Consider the following 24,434-nt stretch of genomic DNA (forward strand, 5'->3'; position numbering starts at 1 on the left):
GGGCCCTTGTGCATTGTGACATGTGCATTCAACCAGGTGCGCCACCACCTGGCCCCTACTGGTTGGTTTTTAAGATATTAATGTATATCATTAACTTGATCATTGTCTAATTGCCCTTGTTACCCCCTGAGGGGGTACACCAAGTCATTTATCTCTTAAGGACTTTGTTTTTCAATTTGTAAATTTATCTTTTTATTTAATAGTCTTAAGAATTAATCTTCTATTTTATGAATAAGTGAAAGTCATAATAACACTAATTAGAACCATCCTATAACTCTTATAAATCAAATAGATTATTATAAATATTAAAAGTTTATAGTTTGTGATAAATGCTGTCCTTCTCCTCTATTATTTTTGAGAAAGAGAGAGAGAGAGAGAGAGAGAGAACGAACCAGAGTATCACTTTGGCACATGAGATAGGGGCCTCATACTTGTGAATTCAGTGCTTTATTTGCTGCCCCACCTCACAGGCTACATGCATTTTTTCCCATAAGACTATGAAAAATAAAATTCTTTGCCATGTATGTGACCCAGGTTTGAGCAGTACCCCCACCTCACTGAAGGAAGCTTTTGGTGCAGTGGTCCTGAAAAAAAAAAGGGAGAATTCTCTTGTTATTTAGAGGACTTATATGTTTTACATTATTATTGACTCAGTCAGAGAATGATTTATTTAATGTGATTTATTTCCTATTTCCTTTGATAATATGTGGCACTATAACATTTAATGATAACTTTAGAAGGAAATGATTTTTATTTTTGTTTAAATATGAATAGAATTATGGAAAAAACTATGATTTGTAAATTTTAGGGTGTACTTCAAATAACAGCACAAGACTAGTAAGATCCCACAGCTTTTAAACTTGAAATTTCTATTAGAAAAATATATAATCTGGGGGTCAGCGGTAGCGCAGCAGGTTAAGCGCACATGGCTCAAAGCGCAAGGACTTGCATAAAGAACCTGGTTCGAGCCCCCGGCTCCCCACCTGCAGGGGGTTTGCCTCACAGGCGGTGAAGCAGGTCTCCAGGTGTCTATCTTTCTCTCTCCCTCTCTGTCTTCCCCTCCTCTCTCCATTTCTCTCTGTCCTATCCAACAACAATGACATCAGTAACAACAACAATAATAATAACCACAACACCAATAAAACAACAAGGGCAACAAAAGGGGAATAAATAGCCTCCAAGAGCAGTGGATTCATGGTGCAGGCACTGAGCTCTAGCGATAACCCTGGAGGCAAAAAAATAAAATTAGAAAAAGAAATATATAATCTGTTCTATTTGCTGATACAGTTGTTTCTCACAGTGACTTTTTAAATTTTCTACCAGGGTTGTCTCCGGGGCTCACTACCTGCTTGGGTTCACTTTTCCACATAGTTGTTTCCCCCGTCCCCTTTTTCTTCTTTTTTTGATAGAAAGATAGGGAGGATGGGGCCAGGTGGTGGCACAACTGGTTAAGCGCACACGATAGTGTGCGAGGATCCAGCTTCAAGCCCCTGGTCCTCACCTGCAGGGGAGAAGCTTCACGAGTGGTGAAGCAGGACTGCAGATGTTTATCTTTCTCTCTACCTCTACCTCTACCTCTCTGTCTCCTCCTGCCCTCTCAATTTCTTTCTGTCTCTGTCCAATAATAAATGAATAACACATATATGAAAGGGAGGGAGAGAAAGAAGTATAGCACTGCTTCACCACTGTTGTAGCTGCTGCCCTGCAAGTGGAGGTGACATAAGGCTTGGACCCAAGCCCCAGGTCACAGTAACATATATGCTTTATTGGGTGAATCACTGTCCCCCACCCTTAGTAACCTGATTTTTGCAAATGTAAAAATATTTCTTTAACCCAGTGTTGTCAGAATAATACAGAAGATAGTTCTGCATTATCTTAAGTTCCCACATCCTAATATAAAATACTGTTATATTATTTGCAGTTTAAAAAGTACCTTATAGCTATACATCTGGGGAGTGACATTGGGTATAGATTTAAAATTTTGTGTTTGTTTATGATACCAGGTACTCACTGAAGCAGATTAATGTAGTAAAATACTATAGTAATAATCTTATTCTATTTAAGCTATGTAATACAAAATCTGTATTTCATAAATGTTGAGAAGGTATTATTTCCCCTGAAGAAATGTTCTGAGTAACATGATTATTTTTGTTTTGTTTTCCTTTAGTGTAGTTTTTGGTTTATAGTCTCCAAATATTACTTTTCTATTTTTTTTTAATAACAGTTGTGAGGATTCTATATAAGCAGGTCATTGTTTAGTATATTTAGTATATGAGGCTCATACAGGTACTAGATTTTTAAGAGCTCCTCCCCCTCAAGCAAGAAGTTTATACATTTTCACTGCACTCAGACTGCTTTTTCATTTCTTTAAATTTTTAAAAATATTTATTTATTTCCTTTTGTTGCCCTTGTTGTTTTATTGTTGTAGTTAGTCTTGTTATAGTCGTTGTTGGATAGGACAGAGAGAAATGGAGAGAGGAGGGGAAGACAGAGAGCGGGAGAGAAAGACAGACACCTGCAGACCTGCTTCACCTCCAGTGAAGCAACCCCCCTGTAGGTGGGGAGCCGGGGGCTCGAACAGGGATCCTTATGCTAGTCCTTTGCGCCACCTGTGCTTAACCTGCTTTTTCATTTTTATACAGAGAGAGAGATAAGGAGATTCTACCTCACCAGGTAGAGCCCATGTGGTACAAGGACTCAAACCTGGACCCTGCATGACAAGGCAGGTACCCTTACCAGTGGGCCATCTTTTTGGCCCTAAGTAGCCTTTTCTGACTCTTCTATTCTACCTGGGGCAAAACCAAATATGAAACAATTGTTTGGATATAATACTTGCTTTATTTTAGTTTAGTTTATCTTATATTAGTTTTTACTTATTGGATAGAGACAGAAACTGAGGTGGCAGAGGGAAATAGGGTCCCCCCCCCCTTTACTGCTTATGAAGCTTCTCCCTCACATGTAGGGCATAAGGCTTGAGCCTGGGTCCTTGCATATGGTAACATATGTGCTTAACTGGGTGTGCCACCGACTGGGCCAATAATACTATACTTGCTTTGGGGCCAGGTGGTGACACACTTGGTTAAGTGTTCACATTACAGTGTGCAAGGACCAAGGTTTAAGCTCCTGGTCCCCGCTTGCAAGGGGGAAAGCTTCACGAATGGTGAAGTAGGACTGCAGGTGTCTTTCCTCCACCTCCTTCTCCTTTTTCAGTTTCTCTCTGTCTTTATCTAATAATAAATAAAAATATTTAAAAATACTTTAGGGGTTCTGGTGGTAGCACTCTGGGTTAACCACACACAGTACAAAGCGTCAGGACCTGTGTAAGGTTTGAGCCCCCAGCTCCCCACCTGCAGGGGTGTCACTTCACAAGCAGTGAAGCAGGTCTGCAGGTGTCTATCTTTCTCTCCCCCTCTCTGTTTTCCACTCTTCTCTCAATTTCTTTCTGTCCTAGCCAATAAAAAATGAAAAAAATGGCCTCCAGAAGCAATGGACTTGTAGTGTAGACACAGTACCCCAGCAATAACCTTGGAGGCAAAAAAAAAAAAATTAATCTTTTGAAAAAAGGGGGAGTTAAAGCTGGCATTCATCCTATTAAATCCCACGTTTACATTTCCTATAAGTCTCTTATTCATATATATATATATATTTTCCCCCAATACATACATATGTATACAAATGTGTAACACTTGTCCTCCCCCCTCCCTCCCATGTGGTTCTGGAATTGAACCTGGATCACACTTATGGCAAGGCTCACACCGTACCCATGTAAGCTATCCATCAGCCTCCAGCCATTTTTTCCCCCTTCATTTCTGAACTTATTACCTGCCTTTCTACTTTTACTGATTCCTCTGCACTTTTTAAAGTGTTTTTCTTAAGATTTATTTTACTTACTATATATGAGACAGTAAGAAAAACTAGAGCACCACTCTGGTACTTGTGCTGGGGCTCAAACTGAACATCTCAGCCAGGTTAGTTCATACTCCTCCAGTTAGTTGAACCATCTCCCTTGCATTTTTCCGCCATTTAAACATTTACAGTCTCTAAGGCTCAGTCTTTGGAATTAGCTATATTCACTACTCATTTGATCTCATTTAATCACATGGCTTTACATACTTCAAAATGTATACTTCCATTTCAAATCACTATAACCCATACCATTCTCCAATCTCTGTTACCCACAACAAACAAACTACTCCTTGTCTGCCATTCGATAGTTTAGGCTGGAATCCTTGAAACCATTTGCAGTTGAGGTTCTTCCGGAAAGCAGACTGAGGCAGACACTAACAAGCTGCTAGTTTATTAGAGGGAACTCGTAGGATCAGCAGTTCCAGAAAGGAAGAGAAGTAATAAGGATAGAGATGAGTTAGGCAGCAGTGCAGTCTCCACAGAGACCTCAGCCATTTTTGTGGCTGTGACTGTCCTGAATTGGGGCTAAGAGCCATCACCAGGGAAATGAATACAGATAATCGTATACCTCGCCTTTCAGCCTATCACTAGATAGGTTGACTGGGGCTGAGGAGGTAGCTTAAAGGTTATACAAAAAGATTTTCATGCCTGAGGCAGCAAAGGTCCTAGATTCAATTCTCAGTGCCACCATAAGCCAGAACTGAACAGTGCTCAAGTTAAAAAAAAAAAAAAAAAGTTAGACAGCCTTGAGAAGGATGTAACTTTGACTTTCTTGCCTCAAGGCAATTCATAGAATCTAATGTGTTAGTCCTATTTCATCTAATCAGTGTTATCTGCCAGTAGCCCCTGTAGGTTGTAGGAGTAAATTCTTCCCTTTTGAATGGGAATCTAGAAAACAGAGAGTATTAATCTGTCATGTATAATTCTTCACTTTTTCTCACAGTCTATGTTTAGTCCATCAAGCAAATGTTCTGCTTTCAAAACATCTCTAGCACCTGACTACTGTTTACTGCCTCCTCTACATGGTTGGTTCTTCATCTCCTGTCATTCTGATTCGGTTCTTAGTCTGCTTTCACTCTTGCATCTTTATTTCTAGTGTTATTCTAGTGCTGCTACTGCAAAGAATGTCCCAAATGGTTTTCGTTGCTCACAGCTACAACGTTTACATTACCCTCCTCCTTGCTCACACATCTCCAGCCACACTGACCCATCAGTGCCACTGTTCATCCTCACTTGGCCACTCTGCTTGCTGTTCTGATGTCTCCTCACTCTGCCAGTTCTTCCTCTTTCCTGCCAGCCACTCTAGTAGGTTTATAAAAGTCTGTTATATGTATCAGCAGTGGTCAGGATTATGCAGTGAGGAAATTACCAAAGAGTTTAATGAAAGTTCAGGTTGGAGCCAAGTGGTGGTGCACCTGGTTGAGCTGAGGATGTGGGTTCAAGTCCTAGTTCCTATCCATAATGGGGGAGCTTCCAAGAGTGGTGAAGCAGTGCCACAGGTGTCTGTCTTTCTCCCTCTCTACCTCCCTCTTCTTGACTTTTCTCTGTCTCTTATATATATATATATGTTTTGTTTTGTTTTTTAACCAGAGCATTGATCAGCTCTGGTTTATGGTGATGCAGGGGACTGAACCTGGGACTTTGGAGTCTCAGGCATGAGAGTCTCTTTGCATAACCATTATGCTATTTACCTCTGCCCAACTTTTTTTTTTTTTAATAAATATCTTTTTTATAAAGCATCTGTTGAGCATCTATTTAAAAAATTAAGTAAAAAGTTCAGGTCTTTTGCTTCTGTCAATTTCTTTATTCATTTTTTAAAAATTATCTTTATTTGTTTATTGGATAGAGACAGAAATCAAGAGGAAGGGAGAGAGATACCTGCAGCCCTACTTCACACCACTCGTAAAGCTTTCCCCCTGCAGGTGGGGACTGGGGACTTGAACCCGGGTCCTTGTGCACTGTAACATGTGGCTCAACCAGGTCACCACCCACCTCCTCAGTTTCTTTACTTCTTAGAAAGAAAGCAATGTGTTTGAAAATGTAAAGAATTGTTACTTTTTGTTTTTGAGTTGTTCATCTTGGTCATAGATTTTTTTGTTTGTTTGTTTATAAAATGGAAATACTGACAAGACTATAGGTAAGAGGGGCACAATTCCACACAATTCCCACCACCAGAACTCTGCATCCAATCCCCTCCCTTGATAGCTTTCCTATTCTTTATCTCTCTGGGAGTATGGACCCAGGATCATTATGCAGTGCAGAAGGTGGGAGGTCTGACTTCTGCAATTGCTTCTCCACTCAACATGAGTGTTGACAGGTTGATCCATACTCCCATCCTGTCTCTGTCTTTCCCTGCTAGGACAGGGATCTGGAGAGGTGAGGTTCTGGGATACTTGGTGAGGTAGTCTGCCCAGGATACTTTCCTCATATTTGGGAACTATATTCTGCCCTAATCCAGTGAGAGACAGGCTGGGAGTATGGATCCTTCTCACTGCTGTCGCTGGTCATCTCCGTCAGGTCATATTGTTACTGCCTCCCTTCTGCACCCACCACCACCCCCCATTTCAAATTGCCCCCAGCAGACATTACTCTTCCTGTAGCTATGTGATGGGATTATGTCAGACTACACAGACATGGAATTAACCATTTCTTGTGCTTTTCTTTGCAGAGCCTTTTGTCATACTACAAAGGAGGATTTGAACAGAAAATGAGTAGACGAGAAGCTAGTCTTATTTTGGGTGTAAGGTAGGTATTCTGTGTACGAATTAGTTTTCTCTGTGGCTAAGCTTGTCTTGAAAAAGGAGAAAAATGTTACAGTAAAGTTATTCATATATTTTAAATTATGAATAGGAGATAGAGGAGGTAGCATCAGATTTTTACATTTCAAAAATCTCCAATTTAAGAGTCAGTCCTGTCCTCTTTAGAAAGTAAAGCAAAACTGTTTCTAAGACTTGAGAACTGTAGTGGTTATTTTTGGGAGGTGAGAAGGTGGGATACAGAACTTTGGTGGTTGATGTGGTGGGAGCTATATATTATAATTTTAAAATCTTGTAACATGCTACTATCACAAATAAAATACTAATAGTCCAGAGTTATGATTCCTTATAAGGAGCTATTGTATTTGAATGACAGGGTTTCAACACCATTGTCAAAATACTCCTTAGTGCAACACTGAATTCTTAGTGTATGTAGTTTTATAATTTGATGGATTCATCTTTTCACTTATAATATGGAATCTGCTTTTTAAATTAAATCAAATTTAATTTTTTTACCAGAGCACTGCTCAGCTCTGGCTTTTGGTGGTAGGGGGATTGAACCAGGGTCTTTGGAGCCTCAGGCATGAGAGTCTGAGTAACAGTTATGCTATCTATCCTCCACCCTGGAATCTGCTTACAATTCTTTTTTAGCTCTATGATTTGATTAATATTAGTCTGTTTTCTTGACTAGCTGGTGCTTTGTGCATGTGCTATCTCACTGCTTCTGAATGGTACCTTTTCACTCAGAGATAGAAAGGGGGGAGACACCTTGAGGTTCCCCTAATACTGCAGTACTTGTGTGATGCCAGGACTAAGCCAAGCCCCCTAATCCCTTAAAACATGTTTTTTTAAAATTTTATCAGGAAGAAACACTAGAGCAGCATTCTGGCTTAATGTGTGATACAAGTAATGAAGTGTTTTTTAAAAATTTTATATTATCTTTATTTATTTATTGGCTAGAGACAATGAGAAATTGAAAGGGGAGGAGGAAGAGAGGGAGATACCTGCAGCCCTGCTTCACCACTCGCAAAGCTTTCCCCCTGCAGGTGGGGACAGGTGGAGTGTGGGGGGCTCAAACCTGGGCCCTTGTGCATTGTAAACCTGTGCGCTCAGCTAGGTGCACCATCACTGACCCCCATGTGATGAAGTTTTCTTGAATCATTCAGGAATTATTAAATTAGGTTCTCTTTTTAAAAGTTGGAAATATGCAATGTATTTTACAATACCGCCTTTATATTCATAATAATATATGCTCTTTTTTGACCACTAATTATATTCTAGGTCGTGCTAATTCTTTTACTTATCTTATTTATCCTTAGAATACTTCTGGAAGGCAAATATGTCCTTTTATTTATTTTTTAATGCTCAACTAGGTGTGCCAATCCCCTTCTTATTATTCTTTTTTAAATAAATATTTATTTATTCCCTTTTGTTGCCCTTGTTTTATTGTTGTAGTTGTTGTTGTTGATGTTGTCATTGTTGGATAGGACAGATAGAAATGGAGAGAGGAGGGGAAGACAAAGAGTGGAAGAGAAAGATAGATACCTGCAGACCTGCTTCACCACCTGTGAAGCAACTCTCCTGCAGGTGGGGAGCTGGGATCCTTACACGGGTCCTAGTGCTTTGCGCCATGTGCGCTTAACCCACTGCGCTACTGCCTGACTCCCTCTTTTTTTTCTTTTTTTAAGATTTTACTTATTAATGAGAAAGATGGGGGGAGAGAGAAAGAGAGAGAACCAGACATCACTCTAGTATATGTGCTGCCGGGATTGAACTCAGGACCTCATGTTTGAGAGTCCAGTGCTGTATCTACTGTGCCACCTCCTGGACCACTATCCATTTTACATAGAAGAAAATAGTATCTAAGAAAAGTTAAAGTACTACAGAGTTTCATATCTGTGTGGTAAAATCATGATTTCTGAACCTGTGTCTGAATATTTTTAACAAAGTACTTGGTTTTGTTTGTTGTACTGTAGTTTATTCATACAAATTAAGCTGCCCCCCCCCAAATTAAACCATTTTGAGCTTTACAACAATCATTCTATAATTGGTTAGTAACTGTTACCCTATTTGAAACCTGGATAAATTAGATAGATTAGGTAACCTAGTATATCTATCTAATATGAAATAAATGAAAAAAATCTGAAAGGGTGGGGAGTGTGAGTGAGTGACTGAGAGAGAGAGAGAGAGAGAGAGAGTGTGTGTGTGTGTGTGTGTGTGTGTGTGTGTGTGTGTCCCGAGACAAGGACACTACTCAGCCCTGGCTTATGGTGGGGCTGGGAATTGAACCTATAATCTCAGAACCTCAGGCATCAAAGTTATGTAAAGTCTTTTGCATAACCATTATTCTGTCTCCCCAGCCCTGTTTCTTTATTACTTACACACTCTCTCTCTCTCTCTCTCTCTCTCTCATCCTTTCAGGTTTTTTTTCATTTATTTCATATTGCATAGATGGCTTCATATTAAGGGAGAGAAGTCTAAGCATCACTGCTAGGTCTGGAACTGGGAGCTTCAGGCTTGATTCCTTCAAAGCTGCTAGTGTAGATTTCTTATGAAGATAAAAATAATTTTGAAATATGATGGGTTTTAAGGAAATCTATTAAAAGATAGTAATAATAAAAGCAAAGTACTGGGCCTGGGGAGATAGCATAATGATTCTACAAGAAGACTTTCATGCCTGAGGCTCTTAACGTTCCAGGTTCAATCCCCAGCTCCACCATAATTCAGCGCTGAGCAGTGCTCTGGCCTGTCTGTATCTCTATCTCTGTCTCTCTCCCCCCCATCTCTATCTCAGTCATTAAAATAAGGAAACACACTATTTTTAAAAATAGAAAAATAAACACTCCAATAAAGAAAAAGGGAAACACTGGCCAACACATTAGCTATACAATGTAACAACAACAACAAAAAAAAAAAAAACCCAAAGCATTTTATTTAAAAAAAAAAAATTACTGTGGAACATTTACTACAGACTAAGTAAGATCTGTTCTAGCACTTTGTAGGTATTAACTAAATTCTTTTCTTAAATGTATTGGGAGAATAATGGTTTATAGGATAGTTGTTGATGCAGGAATACAGTTCCTGACCTCCCTGTGATAGCTGTCTGCACATCACTCCTATCACCAACCCAGGTCCCTCTTCACTGCTGTGCACTGGATAACCAGTACCCTCCCCTCCCACTGCCTACCTTTCCCCACCGCCTAGTCCAGAGTCCTTTCCTTTGCTGCAATGCATCCTACCCAATCCAAACTCTACTGTTTTCCTTTTCTTCCCTTGTTTTTTAAATACTACCTGTAAATCAGAACATTTGGTACTCATCCAACTTCTGGCTTATCACATCGTCCAAGTTCTATTCAAGATGTGGGAGATTCCATCATCATCATCATCTTCTTCATCATCTTTTTTTTTTTTTTTTTTTTACAGCTTAGTAGATATGATTGCTTCTTGGGGAGTATATTGTTCCTAACCTGCTTATAAAGAAGAAGCTGAACCACAAAAATGTTTAAAAATTTGTTTTGCACACTGTGACTTCTTTACCCTATATATTGTGCTATATTTTTTAAGCTGGTTGAGCATAAGGACTAGCATTACAAAGGACTCAAGAAAAATACAAGGAGCATTGAATTAGCAATTCATTTTGGTGGCTAGTGAAATTGAGTGACAAGCTGTAATTTCATATTTATCCACAAGATGGTGAAATTTTCATTATTTTTAATTTATTACAATTCATATACACTATTAATTTGTAATCTGCATTCAACACTGTTTATTACAAGCACTTTTTTGTTTTTCTCTATTGCAGCCCATCTGCTGGTAAAGCCAAGATTAGAACAGCTCACAGGAGAATCATGATTTTGAACCACCCAGATAAAGGTAAATAAAATTCCTACTTTCCATATTTGGATCAGAGTATGCTCTGAATTGCTTCCCTTTTTCATCAACTTATTTTGAGAGTTGGAAGTTTTTGTGCCATATGTACTGTGATTTCACTTATAGACAAATGAGCCATTATGTTAGAATACCGTGATATAGAGTCAATGTATTTACTTTAGCAGCTTTCAAGAAGTTAGGCGCCATTTTTATGTATGAGAACCTAACACTCTGAGCCTGCTAGCATTTTGATTAAGGGAAAACATGAGTTGTGGACTATTGATTGTATCATATAAACCAATTTGGGCACAGTGAGTTATTTTTAAGTTTAAATTAAAACACTAGATTTAGAGGGTATCCTAAGTGTAATATATCATAGATGGCTCTAATTTTTTTTCTTATCCTGGAAGGCTCTGATACTAAGCCATTTGTTTTAACTGGCCAGGTTTTTAATGTAAATTTATCTTACAGAAAGACAATTATTATAACTTTAACTACACTACAGCTGCCTGAAAGAGAAGGCCCATATGTTCATTACTGTTTCATCTCTAAAATAACAGATGGTAAAAAGTTACACTGTATTTTAGAAGTCAAAGGGTGGGGGAGGAAAGTGAAGGTGTGTGTGTGTCCCGTTGCCCCCCCCCCCCCCCCCAGCACTGCTTAGCTCTGGCTTATGGTGGTGTGAGGAGTCAAACCTGGGACTTTGGAGTCTCAGGCCTGAGAGTCTTTTTGCATAACCATTATACTATCTACCCCTGCCTGAATTTTTTAGGTTTTTATTTATAAGTTTTCAGTTTTCTGGTTATTTTGAGGGGAAAAAACGTTGGATTCCTAACTCAAAAATAAGGTATTTGGGCTAGGTAGTGGCACGCCTGGTTGAGTGTACACATTAACATGCACAAGGACCCGGGTTCAAGCCTCTAGTCTCCACCTGCAGAAGGAAAGCTTTGTGAATGGTGAAGCAGTGTTGCAGATTTCTCTGTCTCTTTCTCTATCTTCCCCTTCCCTCTTGATTTCTGGCTGTCTCTATCCAATAATTAAAAATAATAAAAGTATTAAAATCTAGAAAACCACCATAAAAATAAGGTGTTATTTTTCAGCTTTCTCACTTAATTACCATATATATTAATTAATATATATATCTTTTCACTAAATACTGTCTCATTTGGTTTTTGCACTTGCCATTCTTTAGTGAGAATAAATAAGAGAATAAACTTTTGAAAAAACAGTTTTGCTTAAAATATCTAAACAATTTTTACAGTTACTGAGAGATCCACTCAGCTAATTTATTATGCATTGTGGGCTTTCAGAATAATTGACTCAGAAAGAAATGTATTTAAATGCCTCATTGAAATCCTCTGTCTCCTAAATGTCCTCATTTCCTCCCAGGTCAAGTATATGTCTTCTGATAGACTGCAGTAGGATCAGACACTTCTGTCTTTCACATGATTGACAAGTTGTACCTTCTGGCAAGATAGAGAGATCTAAAATTTATCAAAGAGAATATGTATTTTTTGATACCTCTAGTGGGAAAGAAAATGTTTGGTTATCTTATGAGCCAGTAGTGTTCTAAGAACCACTTGATTGACTGAGATTGACTAAGGTATTTATCAGATAATGGAATTATTGGCTGCCTGTAGTCTGCCAGTATCTCCTGTCTGATGCAGTAATAGAAATGGAACCTGGGAACAGGAAGCCAGCATGTTTTTCTTTGTCCTCTGCTTTTGGCTGCCAGTATGGTCTGGAGTGTCCACTTTAATCTCATCAGTGTCCATTTTCTTACCTAGGAAATAGGGTGGGAGAGATAGCAAAATAATTATGCACAAAGACTTCCCTACCTAAAGTTCAAAGCCCCAGGCCAGTCACCACCATAAACCAGAGCTCAGCAGTGCACTAGTTAAAAAACAAATAACTAGGGCAGTAGTAGATAGCATAATGGTTATGCAAAGAGACTTTCAAGCCTGAGGCTCCAGTGTCCCAGGTTCAATCCCCCACACCACCACAAACCAGAGCTGAACAGTGTTTAGAACCTGTTTGTCACGTATCTTCATTTTTTCTTTTTCTTTTTTTTTAATATTTATTTTATTTATTCCCTTTTGTTGCCCTTGTTGTTTTATTGTTGTAGTTATTATTGTTGTTGTCGTTGTTGGATAGGACAGAGAGAAATGGAGAGAGGAGGGGAAGACAGAGAGGAGAGAAAGATAGACACCTGCAGACCTGCTTCACCGCCTGTGAAGCGACTCCCCTGCAGGTGGGGAGCCGGGGTTCGAACCGGGATCCTTATGCCGGTCCTTGTGCTTTGCGCCACCTGCGCTTAACCTGCTGCGCTACAGCCCGACTCCCCACGTATCTTCATTTTTAAAATGTTTTTATTATCTTTATTTATTGGATAGAGACAGAAATAGAGAGGGGGAGGGAGTGATAGGGAGAGAGATAGCGAGACACTCGCAACACTGCTTCACCCACTTGCAAAGCTTTCCCCCTTCAGGTGGGGACTGGGAGCTCCAACTCAGGTCCTTGCACATGGTAACATGCACTCAACCAGGTGCGCCACCACCCATCTCCCTTTGTAAAAACTAAGTAAATTATTATTATTATTATTATTATTACTAGAGCACTGTTTAGCTCTTATGGTGGTGTGGGGGATTGAACCTGGGATTTTGGAGCCTCAGGCATAAAATTCTCTTTGTATAATCATAATGCTATCTACCCCCACTTTTATATATCTTCATATGCGTGTTTAGCTAATAAAGACCATACATCCTATTTCTATTCACATTTTAAGCTTAAGTAAGAAGCTTTTAATCTTTTGACTGTGTTAACAACTATGGCTATTTTATCCAAATAATTGCTTATTAACCACAAATTTAAAAACATTTGGAGTTTTAGAGAACTAATAGGCTTCCTAAAACCCTTATGTTAACAAATTCTGCGGTGGTAAAAATATGGTGGCTTAAGGTATATTGAAAGCTCTAGAGGGAAAGAATTTGTGTACGATGAAGTGGGAAGTTATAAACTTGGAATTTGCCTCTTGGGGAGGAAGGTTTTTTAACTTTATTTATTTTCCCTTTTGTTGCCTTTGTTGTTTTATTGTTGTAGTTATTATTGTTATTGATGTTGTCATTGTTGGATAGGACAGATAGAAATGGAGAGAGGAGGGGAAGACAGAGAAGGGGATAGAAAGATAGACACCTGCAGGTGATTCCCCTGCAGGTGGGGAGCCAGGTGCTCAAACTGGGATCCTTACCCGGGTCCTTGTGCTTTGCCCCACTTGCACTTAACCCGCTGCACTACTGCCTGACTCCCTGTTTTGTTTTTTATATATAATGCAATGCTGGTGATCTAAGTCAGAGTATCCCACAGCAAGTGCTTTGCTACAAAGTCACTTTCTCAGCCTACTTTCTTCATGGAAGGAATGTAAATGGTGTTGAAGAGCACAGAATACTGCTGTGTGGAATTCCCTTCCCTCCCCATCTTTTTTTAGTCTTCATTGCTTTTATATGGCATCAAGGATCTTCTCAGGGTCTAACCTTACACATACTCGGGCTCTGCTACCAAGCCAGCTACTTCCCCAACCTCTTGTATTATTACTATTGTTACTATTATTGATAGAAGCAGAGAGAGAATGAAAGAGTCCACACATAGCACCGAAGATTCCTTCAGTGTGGTGGGAGCCAGGCTCTATCCTGGGTCATACACATGGTAAGTAAAGCAGCACACTATCCAAGTGGGCTCTTTCACTGTGCCTCTCTGCTTTATTTTTTTTGCCACCAGAGTTTTTACCGGGGCATCACACCTGTAGGATTCTATCACCCCCAGTGGATTTTCTTTTTTAATTTTTTTTCCATAGAGGAGACAGAGACAAGAGAGACACTGCTTGTGAAGCTTCCCCTGTGCATGGTGGTGTCATGTGGTAGTCGGGCTCAAACCCAGATCCTCATGCATGATAGTTTGTGTTTTACTGGGTGACTTCTCTTCCAGCCCCTTCTTATTTATTTCTTAATAAGAAAAAGTGGGGGTGGGTTGGGTGTAGGAGGTGACACATCTGGGAGAGCACACACATTACAGTGCCCCAAAACTGAAGCCCTATCTCTACCTGCAGGGGGAGCAGGGGAACTCCATGAGCAGAGAAGCAGTGCTGTAGGTGTCTTTACATCCCCATCTCTTATCTCCCCCTTACCTCTCAATTTTTTTTTTTTTTTAGATTTTATTTATTTATTCATGAAGAAGATAGGAAGAGAGAGAGAAATAACCAGACATCACTCTGGTGCATGTGTTGCTGGGGATTGAACACAAGACCTCATGTTCGAGAGTTGAAGGCTTTATCCACTGCACTACTGCCTCCCATACCACCCCTCTCAATTTCTGTCTCTATCCAAAATAAATAAAATTTAAAAATTAACAGATCTTTCACACAAATATATCTTTAGAGAAAGATATATGAATTTAGAGAAAGTCAGGAGTATTTTCTGAGAAGTATGAGAATGGGCAACTCTTATTTTTGCCTTTGTGTAATGCCTCACCCTATTGCTTTGGTTGGGTCACCGCTGAGAGCTGTCGGTGGTAGTAAAGACTTGGATTATTTTCACAGTATGTCTAGCATTTATGGATGATCTTCCATGCATTCTGCCAAGTCACTTTCCTGTGTGTTGGTCTTGCTGCCAGTAAGATAAAGTTAGAACTTCAAAGGTGTGATCAACTATAATTTTTTTTACACATTTCATTATCAGCTTGTACAAAGAAAGTAACACCAGAAAATTAGGTGTGAGAAATGACTGAAAATAATTTTTTTGAAAATAGTTTTAAATGAGCATTCAGATGTTTTTTTTTTTTTTTTTTTTCTCTTTCGGATTTTATTTTTTGATTAACATAAGATTGGGAGAGAGAACCAGGGAGTCACTCTGGCATGGAAGGTGCCAGGGGGTCCAGCTCATGACCTCTTGCTTCTGAGTCTGGCACCCGACTTACCGTGCCATTTCCTGGGCCCTTCACACATGTTTTAATAACAATTAAAGATTGCTTGGAAGTAGTAATAGGTATAGTTGTGACTTAGAAAGGAAGAGAAGACAGGACCATGGGGGTGGGGGGAAAGGGAGAATTGGGTGGTAGTGCAGCAGGTTAAGCACAAGGACCAGCGTAAGGATTGCTGTTTGATCCCCAGGCTCCCCACCTGCAGGGGAGTCGTGGTGAAGCAGATCTACAGGTGTCTATCTTTCTCTCCCCCTCTCTGTCTTCCCCTCCTCTCTCCATTTCTCTCTGTCCTAACAACGATGACATCAGTAACAACAATAATAACTACAACAACAATTAAGAAAAACCAAGGGCAACAAAAGGGAAAATAAATATAACTATAGACAGATAGTTATAGAAATAATAGTCATCCACATCTGTGACCTTGAGGGAACCACTGCAGTTTCCAGTGGAGAGAATGGGAACACAGAACTCTGGTGGTGGGACTGGTGTGAAATTATATTCCTGTCACCCATAACTTTTAAAATCAATATTAAACCACTAATAAAAAGGAAAGAAAGGCGGGGAGTAAAATTTTTTTCTTTCACTATAGTGGGATAAAAGGTGAATGCAGAGCCAACAAATAGTTCTAGGTTTGAGCCCAGTCCCCATAGGATTAGAGGAACCTTCAGTGCTATGGTCTTTCTTTCCCTGTTTCTGTCTCTGTCCCTGTTTCTCTGTCTCTGAAAAAATCATCATGGACTGGTAAAACCTTTGTAATGATATAAAAAGTTAATACAGGAGTCAGGCGGTAGTGCAGCAGCTTAAGCACACATGGCTTAAAGCGGAAGGACCAGCAGAAGGATCCCGGTTCGAGCCCCCGGCTCCCCACCTGCAGGGGAGTTGCTTCACAAGTAGTGAAGTAGGTCTGCAGATGTCTATCTTTCCTTCTCTCTGTCTTCCCCTCCTCTCTCCATTTCAGGTGTCTGTCTTTCCTCCTCTCTCCATTTCAGGTGTCTGTCTTTCCTCCTCTCTCCATTTCAGGTGTCTGTCTTTCCTCCTCTGTGTCTTCCCCTCCTCTCTCCATTTCTCTCTGTCCTATCCAACAACGAAGACCGACAACAATAATAATTACAACAGTAAAGCAACAAGGGCAACAAAAGGGAATAAATAAATAAATTTTTAAAAAGTTAATACATCTTAGTTAATATGTCAGTAAATCTGAAGTCTTTGATCTAATACTTTTAGAGTGGTTATCTTTTTTATTATTTACTTATTTATTTATTTATCTGTGTATTTTTACCCTAGCACTGCTCATTTCTGACTTTTGGTGGTGTTGGGAATTAAGACTTCCAAGGTTTAGGCATGGAATTTTTTTTCCATAATCACTAGCTATTCCCCAGCCTAGAGTGATATATTTAGATTATACTTCTTTAATTGCTTAAAGAAAGAGAGACAGAGAGAGGCGGTGGGGGGTGGGGGGAGATACAATCAGTGGTTCGGGAGGACCAGGAGATGATGCAGCAAAGTGATGAACTGTCTTCCAGAAGGTCCCAAGTTCAGCCCCCCCAGCACTCCTTGTTGCCAGAGTGATGTTCTGGCTCTCCACCCTTCAGCAAAAATGAAACCACTGGGCTTGGTATTCATACCCAACATAGAATATTTAATGGAGACATAATAAGTTTCAAAAACTGTAGTCACAGAGATCTCTTTCAGGCTAAGTCAGTGCTACTCACATGTAGTTCTCCTGTTCAGGCCAGTTTATCAGCTTTGGGCAACAAGAACAGATAAAGTAAGCACTGAGAAACCGTTATAGCAACTGAACATTGTGGTGACGTCCAAATGTGTGATAGTGTATTTTGTGAAAGCACTGGTCCATGATCAAGTGAAAAAAAAAAAAACTTTTTTAATGCTTTTTCATCATACTTTGAGAGACACTGATCAATAAAAGCTGCCTTCTAGCACAAGATTATATCTGTTCCCTCCTGGGGGTGGGGGGGGGGGGAGGCTTGTTCAATCTTATTAGAGAATTTCCTGCTTTGCAAGCTCTATTTACTAGAAAGCTCCCCTGTACATTTATGTAAAATCTGCTTTCCTGAAGCAAAGAGATTCTCGTTCTTTTTCCATTATGCTCTAGTACACATACATTACTATCTCTTATTTTTAAATAGCATTTGAAATTAGAATTAAATTAAATACTGGAATTAAAAACAAATCAAAGTAATTATACTGTTGAATGGATTTTCCCTAATTCTCATTGTTGAAGCTAGATTTGACATAAAACCATAGCAATTATATATTACAATTTATTACATTTAAAAATGTATTATAAACACTTAGAAATAGAAAGGTATGATTACCAGGGGTGTACATGGATTCACTAAGAAAAGGTGATACATAATTAGCTTGATTCCCTTTTTTTTCGATAGATGTATTAGACTATTAATTGTTTCTAGGGAGTCAGTTTTCCTCCCCCTTCATTTCAGGGCTTTAATTTGATCTAAGGCTTTGCATCTGCGCTAATTATTATTTCTTTTTGCTAAAACTGTAACTTTATCACACACGGATTTTTCCTTGATAAATGGTGAGAGCTCTAAACATAGAGAACATGGTGTGTTTATCTTTCTAATTTGTGACTGGCACTTAATCAACTTATTTTTTTCTCCATGAGTGAATAAATCAGCAGATGGAGTTAAAAAAAAATACAAATAAAATTTACAGAGAAATTGGTAGTGGCACAATGGTTTGAGAATAGAGAGGGAAAGAGATGCTTTTCTTTTTATTTTAATCTCTGTTTTTAACTGTACAATGTATTAAAGTACAGTATAAGGACAGAAAATGCACAAACACAGTAAGTGTATAAATTGGTAAGTTTTCACAAGTACACAGATGAAGAACTAGAACGTAACTACACTCCTCAGACACCCACATGATCCCTTCCAGTCTACTTCATCTTAAAAAAAAAAAACACTTTGTTTTGTCTTTATGTTTATTTATTTATTTATTACCAGAACACGGTACAGCTCAGGCTTCTGGTGGACTTAGTTTTGACAGCTTAAGAAGTGGCAGTTGCAGCAATACTTATTGCCATCTGAAGAAATTATTTCAGGTAGAAGTAATAGCAGGAGCAAAGGGTTTGAAATGAGAACACATTACAGTGTTTTGTAATTGTCAAAACATTGACTAGAGTATATGCCAGGAGAAGAGTAGTAGGACATACACTGCAAGTCTGAGAAGCTAACCCAAGGGAAAAAGAATTTTGAGAAAGAATTTGAACTGAACCTGCCCCATATATTTAATTTTCTTTCTTTTTTTTATTAATATTTTTTATTCCCTTTTGTTGCCCTTGTTGTTTTATTGTTGTAGTTATTATTAATGTTATTGTTGTTGGATAGGGCAGAGAGAAATGGAGAGAGGAGGAGAAGACAGAGGGGGAGAGAAAGACACCTGCAGACCTGCTTCACTGCTTGTGAAGCGACTCCCCTGCAGGTGGGGAGCCAGGGGCTTGAACCGGGATCCTTACGCCAGTCCTTGTGCTTTGCACCACCTGTGCTTAAACCGCTGCACTACCACCTGACTCCCTGAATTTAATTTTCTATGAGGCCAGAAAGTTTCATTCATTCAAAACTGGCTAGCCAGTTTTCCCAGCACCATTTGCTAGTTTCCCTTCATTGGATGATCAGAATTTCTTTGTCATAGTACATTCTTTTTTTAAAAATGTATTTATTTATTTATTTATTTATTTATTTATTTATTTATTTAAATGATAGAGACACACACAGCAAGAGACCAAAGTACTGCTCAGCTCTGGCTTATGGTGATGCTGAGGATTGAACCTAAGACTCAGAGTCTCAGTCATGAAAGCCTTTTGCATAACCATTATGCTGTCTGCTCAGACCTCACAGTACATTCACGTGGGTTTATTTCTGGGCTTCTGATTCTATTCCATTGATCTGTATATTCTTTTATTTCAATACTGTATTTTATTACTGTCACTTTGTATTACAGTTTGATATATCTATACAGATAACATGATGTCTCCATTTTACTTATTAACCATCATTACTAAGGGAACAGGCAGTGGTGCACCTGGTTGAGTGCACATGTTACCATGCTCAAGGACCTGGACTCAAGCCCCTGTTCCCCATTATTTCATCTCCATGAGAGATGAAATAATGCTTTAGGTCTGTCTCTGTCTCTCTCTCATATTCTCTCTTTCAGTTTCTCTGCCATATCAAAAATAGTTAAATGAATAAAATTTTAAAAAATTATTATTGAATGTCCCGTTTCCATCTCTAGTAACATTTTTTGTTTATCTCCTGTGAGTGGACCCACTCTGGCTTTTCTGTGGTTGCTGTGTTTATTATGATAAATCTTTTTCCATCATTTGCTTTTACTCTGTCTTTGAACCTGAACTATGTCCTGTGGACAAAAGTTTGCCAGCACAGTCTTGTTCAATTGGATTGTTTAACCTATTGACATTTAATGTTGCTGTTGATTTAGTCAATGTATGTGTGTACTTTTTGTTTTCCGTTTCATGTCTTTTTTTACTACTCTTATTCCTCCTTTATTGCATTTTTTTGCACTGAGTGGATGGATACTTTTATATTGTAGCATTTTAAATTCTTCAATTATTTTTTTCACTGAGTTAACCAAGAAATTAATTTTATTAGAGAGAGAAGGTTGGGAACCAGAATCAGGTCATCACACTTGCTTACATGATACTAACCATCAAACTGGGGACCTTGAGCTTTTAAGTTCAATCAATGTTCCTGTCACTGTGCCACCTTCTGAAAATTATTTAAGGTGGAATTAGGATGTGTCTTGTACATTCTAACTTATCACAGTCACCATCAAATATAGGCTAGTTTAACTCCATGAGAATAGAAACATGACTCCCAAGTAGCTCTGTTCACTTTTCCCCATCTGTGTTATTTTTACACATATTACATCAACTAATGTTACAAACCCAATAATACATTGTGAGAATTATCACTTTACCATCTGCTGTTATTTCTTTAGTCTCTAAAACCTTTACTGGTACCCACTTCCTTCAATTGTAACAATCAAATCATGTGTTCTATGTATTTATAATATATGTAACATCAATATGCATTTACATGTTATAGGCATAGTTGTTGGGACCATGTGTAAGCCTGATAGAGCTTAGGGAGAACCACCCCCGTCCTTGGATGGAGGTCTGAGAAGATACCCTCTTGGTAAGTCTCTCTCAACCGAGGTGAGCCTCAGGGGGAACTCAGACTTGGTTCTTTCCTTCTTGACTCTCAGGCCCACAGAAACCCCAGTACTTCCCTCCATTAACCGCAGGCCACATGGCCGCAGATTCACTTATTCAAAGTCACCTTCTGATCACAGAAGAGCACACCTTATCACACACTTCATCACACACCTCAGACCCCAGACAAGAGAAATTCCAAACTATATGGCTCTTTGATATCCATCTTCTCTCTGTCTCACCCTACGGGTTTAACCCCTATGCTTCTCTCAAATACCTTTGGATAATTAAGTTGCTTGTGTCATGGAGAATAACTGTCTTGTATCTCATCAATTCCTGTCATACCAGCCCCCTACCTTAGGGGCATGCCAACCGTTAAGAAACCTGTAATTTCTGACATATTTAAACAATAATTCCCTTTGTTGCTTTTTTATTTAACTCATGTCCACTTTGCAAATAAACGGATTCTACGGATTCTAGGATTCTAGGCACGCTAAGAGTCCCCTGGTGTCTTTTACTTTGTGTCACCCCTGTCATGAGCGAGAAAGAACCAGCCCGTTACCTTTCCCCTGGAGTTCACCCCAGAACCAGAGTGAGTGAGAGAGAGAGAGAGATACCGAAATCTGGCGCCCAGAGCGTGGGGCAGAATTTCCCCAAACCAGAGAGAGAGAGATACCGAAACATAGTAAGATACTCTTTTATATATTTTATTTATTAATGAGAAAGATAGGAGGAGAGAGAGAACCAAATATCACTTTGGTACATGCGCTGCTAGGGATTGAACTCAGGACCTCCTGCTTGAGAGTCCTGTGTTTTATCCACTGCACCACTTCCCAGACCACAGTAAGGTATTCTATACATAATATTTCATACAGTTGCTCTTCCAACTAGTTAAAAGAAGAAAGGAGAAATATACATATATCTTTTATATATACATATAGTTACTTTTTTTTTGCATGTACAAACTATTGTATTTACTGTTGAATGTAAAACATTAATTCCCCAATAAAGAAATAAAAAAGTTACTTTTATATATACATATAGTTAGTTACCTTTTTTGTTTCTTATGTATATGAATTTAAATCTGAGGCCACTTGCTTGTAGCCTAGAGAACTTATAGCCTAGAACAACAAATTCTTTCATTTACCTGGAATAGTGCTTGCTTCTTTATTTTTGAGTACATTGCTGGCCCTAGGGCTTTTGGTTAATAGTGTTTGTTCTAACACTGCTCCTGGTCTCCAAAATTTTTAGCAAGTTAACTATTAATCTTATTAGGAGCTTCTTTTTTTTTTTTAAGAATTTTTTATTTGTTAATGACATGAGAGAGAGAGGAGAGGAGAGGAGAGGAGAGGAGAGGAGAGGAGAGGAGAGGAGAGGAGAGAGCACAGGGTCACTCTGGCACATGTGATGCCTGGGATCAAACTCAGAACCTCTTTCTTGTGAGATGAGTGGTTTAGCCACTGAGTCACTTCCCAGACTGTGGGAGTCTCTTTACAAGTGATACATTTTTTTCTTGTTACTCTTAGAAAATTAAACCAAAGCATATTAACATTTTATTTATGTATTTGTTTTAGTAATTTTTCTTCACAGAACAGAGAGAAATTGAGAGGCGTGAAGGAGGGAGATAGGGAAGGGAAAGAGAGACACTTGCAGTCCTGCTTCATTGCTCTTGAAGCTTCCCCCTTGCAGGTGGGGACTAGGGACTTGGCCAACGTCCTTGTGCACTGTAACACATAATGCTCAATGGGGTGCACCACCATGCAGCCCTGTATTTTTTATCTTATAAGACACAGAGAAAAATTAAGAGTTGTGTGTTGGGGGTAGAGAGGGAGAAGGATAGAAACCTGCAACACTGCTTCACTGCTCCTGAAGCTTGCCTCTAGTATGTGTGGTGCACGTTTGCAAAAGTTTGCAGTCTCAAAGTCAAGCTCTTATCTGTTAGAGGCTTGAACCTGGGTCCTTGTGTGTGGTATCACATGTGCTCAACCAGGTGCACCACTACTCACCACTGCTCACTGAACGTTTTGAAAAGTTTGAGTGTCTAAGTAGATGGCTCAGCATGTTGTGCAGACTTGTATTCTTTAGGTCCGATATTCAAGCTTTGGTACCCCTATATCCCAGAGAAGTACTCTGTCTGTCATCTTAGAAAAATAAGTAAATGATACTTTAATAAAGATTATTCATGTAGACATTCATTTGAATTTGACAGTACCTAACTGGAAATAGTGTTCCACCAGGACTTAGAGACAAGACTTGCATAGAAAAGAGGCAGAAACAGCACAAGGTGATTATTTGATTAACTAGTTAGTAGTTGCTTTATTTGTTGAGGGATCAGTTTGTTTATTTCTTTGTTTTCACTAGAGCATTACTCAGCTCTGGCTTATGAGGGTGATAGTTCTGAGAAGTGAATCTAGGATCTTTGGTGCCTCAGGCACACAAATTATTTTTGCAAAACCATGATACTGCCTCCCTAGCCCTTGCTTAGGGAGCCCTTCTCAGAAAAAAAGAATGGGTGCACATTTGCAAAAGTTTAGAACATTTGATTATAGTTTCAAAGTCAAACTCTTATCTGCCTGCATATAATTTTAACATTTGTGATATTTCCTTTTAAGAAATGAGTGGCCTTTAAGAAGCCTTCACAGTAGCAGATGGTGATGCTTATTTCTGGCTTGCAGATTTGGGATCTAGACACTCATATGTTTTCATTATAACTTAGGAATATAAGGAAATCTTTAATAAGATGTGTTTTAGACCCAGGCATAAAAAGGAACTTGGATCTTTGTAATTCTCAATAGTTATTTTCTCTTACTTTTTAATTCTAGATGTTTTGCAAATATTCATGTATTTTGGAAGTACCCACTCCTAATAGTTATCTAACTGTAAACTGTATCTTTGTGGTGGTTTTATTAGGGTAGGGTTACCTGACTTTTTTTTTTTTTTTTTTATTCTCAACATTTCAGCATGAGATAAATGCTTAGCTTCAAGCAGCAAGAGTTACACTTTTTTTTTAAATTTCTTTATTACATATCACAGAGTTTCACTTGAGGCAGAGAGAGAGAGAGGAGTCAGAGCTTTCTACTCTGATACATGTGTTACTAGGGATCAAACTCAAGTACCTTAGGAATGAAATCTGATGCTTTACCAGTTGATCTATTTCCCCAGCCTCAGCAAAGGTTAATTTCAAAAGTAATGGAATGGACTATTCCCACTGACTGTTGGGTGGGACCTTTTTTTTGAGTCCCCTCTATTGTGTACCAGTTGGGGTGGGGCAGGAGGTGCCAGGGGAAAGGTGGGGGGCCAGGGGTTTGAACTGGGATCCTCAAACAGGTCCTTGCACTTTGTACTATGTGCACTTAACCTGGAGCACCACCACCCGGCACCCCCTGTTTTATTTTATGTTAAAATCATCTCTTCTGTTTCATGTGGACATTGTAATCTCTTACCTTTACATTCATTCACAGATTTGGGATAATGATTGCTACCTATCTGTAGGTCTCTTGAGAGAATTGATGTCTTTAGCATATTAAATAAAATGGGCCAGGCAGTAGTAGCCCAACAGGTTAAGCGTACACGATGCAAGCACAATGACCCGCACAAGGACCCCAGTTCGAACCCGGCTCCCCACCTGTGGGGGGTGGGGGGTTTGCTTCACAAGTGGTGAAGCAAGTATGCAGATGTCTATCTTTCTCTTCCCCTCCTCTTTAGATTTCTCTTTG

General features: G+C 39.1%; 1 protein-coding gene across 1 annotated transcript in view; it reads left to right on the plus strand.

The window, feature by feature from the left end:
• The window catches only part of DNAJC15 (DnaJ heat shock protein family (Hsp40) member C15), a 56,946-nt gene that overhangs the window by 27,772 nt on the left and 4,740 nt on the right, over positions 1–24,434 (plus strand). Inside the window, exons 4-5 of the mRNA XM_016189773.2 lie at positions 6,575–6,651; positions 10,465–10,535. Of these exons, the coding sequence (XP_016045259.1) occupies positions 6,575–6,651; positions 10,465–10,535 (148 nt within the window). The remainder of the gene's footprint in view (positions 1–6,574; positions 6,652–10,464; positions 10,536–24,434) is intronic.

This window comes from Erinaceus europaeus, chromosome 7, assembly GCF_950295315.1.
Source record: "Erinaceus europaeus chromosome 7, mEriEur2.1, whole genome shotgun sequence".
NCBI lineage: Eukaryota > Metazoa > Chordata > Mammalia > Eulipotyphla > Erinaceidae > Erinaceus > Erinaceus europaeus.